At 43.8% G+C, this 3,202-nt stretch overlaps 1 protein-coding gene across 1 annotated transcript; it reads left to right on the top strand.

Moving 5' to 3' along the window:
- The first annotated feature begins 2,192 nt into the window (after window positions 1-2,192).
- On the top strand, window positions 2,193-2,964 carry LOC115799091 (ly6/PLAUR domain-containing protein 2-like). The gene is made up of 4 exons (XM_030756053.1): window positions 2,193-2,264; window positions 2,376-2,437; window positions 2,595-2,720; window positions 2,807-2,964. Exons 2-4 carry the CDS (start codon window positions 2,389-2,391, stop codon window positions 2,911-2,913), a joined length of 282 nt encoding a protein of 93 aa, XP_030611913.1. The 5' UTR covers window positions 2,193-2,264; window positions 2,376-2,388; the 3' UTR covers window positions 2,914-2,964.
- The last annotated feature ends 238 nt before the right edge of the window (window positions 2,965-3,202 follow it).

Below are 3,202 nucleotides of genomic sequence, written 5' to 3'. Positions count from 1 at the left end.
GGTGTGCAGAGAACAAACACCTGCAGCTGGGCCATTGCAGGATCAGCGGGCCTTCCAATCTGGCAGCACGAGGACTTCTTTCTGTGAGAGACTGCTGGTAAACTTCGTCGATCTGACGCCTTCAGCCTCATCATGCTTACAGACACGGGTTAGCATTTGCATACAGCCATACAGCTGCATTGATGAAAACCAGTTCTTTATATCCCTTATTCCACATTAAGGAGAAAAGCTATCTTGGAAAATTTGTGTATACGTCAGGAAGAAAATCTATTCCTCGAAAGTCTGCCTTAATACCTGCTCTTGGGGACGGTCAAACCATGAAGCTTACAAGGGCAACAAAAAAGTGTCAGGATGGCAGACAAATACCCACAAAGGCATTTCAACTTTAGTAACGGTCATTCAGTCAGAGAGTTCGGTTCAGTTCAGTTTGTATAGCTGTCACAACAAACAGTGGCCTCAAGGTGTGAGGTGAAGACCCTACAATAATACAGAGAAAACCCAACAATCAGAACAACCCTCTATGAGCACGCACTCATTTTATTGTTTAAGACTCTTTGGAACAAACAGCTTGTAGCATTCTCAGTTATGCCTTTTGTTGGGTCATGATTTTAGGGGTCCCCCAGTTTCTTTTAGGCTGAAATGAAGTGGATTCAGTCCTCCATAAAACTCAATTAAAACCAAAGTTTCCAAAAAACTCAGTGGGATGAGCGGGCTCCACTGCAAGCTGTTTATTAGACATACTGGTTACACAAAAAGCTCAGAGCCTGTGCCACGGCACATGTAGGTTAAACAAAGAATAACACACAAAGACCAGCACACACACAGTAACAGAGACAATGTTACACACATAGAGAAGAAGAAAGGGAAAGGGCAGAGAAAGAAAGAGACAGATACAGGAAGAGAAGAGGAAGACAAAGAGCAGGTGCATCATTATATAACCTGAAAATCCTAACTCTGCCCACTTGCCTTTGAGCCCTCTCAGTTTGCATAAAGTGAAACCAGATGGCAGACCAATCACCTCCAGGCCTTTTATTAACTTCTTTCTCACATGTGCTAAAGAAACACACATCACCAGGGTACCCCATGGTTGATGACAGTTGTGGCAGGTGTCGTAGATGAGAGATCCTCGTCCAATTACAAAAACACTTAGCTAGAATTCATCCCCACACCAATTCATGTTACACAGACACAGGCTGGTCTGCAGGACCAAATTCCACCCACAGTCATAAAATAGCCTGTGATACATGTGAACCATGTGAGGCCCCGAGCATAAATGAGAGTGAATATATCAGGACTCAGCTTTGTCCTTCTAATCTAGAGCGTACAGTGTTCCTTAATTCAGTGTATGTGACCACTATAAATAAACGAGACTAAAAATGATGCCTGAAAATACCAATACCACAGTAAGAAGAAGTTCCCAACATTTTGAGGAGGAAAATGATCACCTTAAATGACAATGACAGTTTCTGATTGGCCAGCTGCACTCCCAGACGCTGGTTTCTAATTGGTCAGGGAGATGCTCCATGTTGCAGCGGTGAGTTTGAGTGAAGTGTCTCGCCAGTACGTCCTGGGCCGCACCAACTGTTCCTGATTGGTCAACCGGAGCCCACGCCACCATTTTCACGCTGGTCGAGGGCAGGAGGCGGTCCCAGTCAGGACTCGGTCCTTCACTCAGGATCTCCTCAGCAGAGTCCTGGTGAGGTGAAAATCCAGCTTCCTCTCTGGGAGTACGGACAAGAAGGCCTCATTTTGATTTTGATTGTTTACTAAGTAAACATATACAAATTAATATAGATTTCCAAGCATCTCACAGCCGCCCACCTTTGTGAGACGTCTCCAACGCTGCTCGACCTTCAGTTATGATTGACATATTTAATATAATTTACACACGTATATATGCATCACAAAAGTAATCAAAAGCAAACATTTTGCCATAAAGTGACAGTTGAAACACAGTCATGAACTATTGGCCCATAATTCCATTTCTGGTACATATACATATTATTCATATTAATAATGATAGTTGATATAATTATTAAGTATACTGGCTTGAATATGAGTGATTGTAACGTTCTGACTTCATAAAGTTAGTAGCTGAATTCTGATGAGTCGCTGCTTTTACACAGAAACTGGCACAGAGCTGTGCAGGGTGGGCTTTTCCCACAGCAGGGAGCGTTCTCAGTGAGGCGCCCGGCTAATGAAGGGCTATAAAAAGAGTGAGGAGGCAGAGAGGAGGTACACAGCAACCTGCACAGGTTCACAAGGTAAGTGTCACCCACATGTTTGACTATGACTTTATAATTACATTTCTATAACTGTAAAAAATGCGGTGCAGACAGTTATTGTGTGCTCAGCAGTGTTTACGCCCACTGCAGGCATCAGAAGAACATGAAGGTGTGTGCCTTTGCTCTCCTGCTCCTGGTGGCTGCCACCTATGGTATTTATTAATTATTGAAGGAATTTTGCTTCCTTCAATAGTGTTATTTATTTTTTAGACAGAAAATAAATAACACTGTGCCAGCATGGATATGCTTGAGCATCTTTCTGATCTCGACATGTTTCATGCGTTAGCGGTTCTCCTCCACGCCCTGCAGGTGAGGCCCTGCAGTGTCTAACCTGTGTCCATGAGGCTCCTGACAGCGGGGACTGCGAGGAGACTTTGGAGACATGTCCTCCAGAGATGGATGCCTGTGCCAAAGTTACCTACCCAGCTCCTGATGGTGAGCACTGTTCATTCCTGCCACCATTCTCACCAGGAAGGAAGACTATAATGCAAAACATATTTTCTAATGTATTCTCTTTGCAGAGAACACTTTCCACAAGTCCTGCTTCAAAATGCTGGAGTGTCTGAAGCTGGGAGTGACCGAGGGGCTGAAGGTCACCTGCTGCAACTGGGACAGCTGCAACAAATAAGACCGGACAATTAGATACTCCACCCACTTCAAATGGCAATAAAGTTTATGACAACCATCTTTGTTTGGCTCTGTTTCTACAATCAAACTCAAATATTTATTGAAACCTTTATTTAACCAGGCAAACAGATTAAGAACAATTTCTTTTTTACAGCTGTGGCCTGCCAGTAAAACTCACTGTAGTGCCTGTATTAACACATCTGAAGCCTCAGCCATTCTGGGCGAGGGCCTGTTTGTTAGATGGGGTGTAGCAACGTTGTCTGATTTAGAAGTTATGAAAGCTGTGTTGC

Source organism: Archocentrus centrarchus, chromosome 2 (assembly GCF_007364275.1).
Source record: "Archocentrus centrarchus isolate MPI-CPG fArcCen1 chromosome 2, fArcCen1, whole genome shotgun sequence".
NCBI classification, from domain to species: Eukaryota; Metazoa; Chordata; class Actinopteri; order Cichliformes; family Cichlidae; genus Archocentrus; species Archocentrus centrarchus.
The sequence above is the reverse complement of the archived record's forward strand: the minus strand, read 5'-3'. Positions and strand labels throughout refer to the sequence as shown.

Bases quoted from the DNA above. Each gene is read 5' to 3' on its own strand.
- LOC115799091 (XM_030756053.1), top strand. From the start codon at position 2,389: ATGAAGGTGTGTGCCTTTGCTCTCCTGCTCCTGGTGGCTGCCACCTAT. The intron at 2,438-2,594 runs GTATTTATTAAT...CACGCCCTGCAG, and splicing joins CCTGGTGGCTGCCACCTATG to GTGAGGCCCTGCAGTGTCTA. The intron at 2,721-2,806 runs GTGAGCACTGTT...TTCTCTTTGCAG, and splicing joins TACCTACCCAGCTCCTGATG to AGAACACTTTCCACAAGTCC.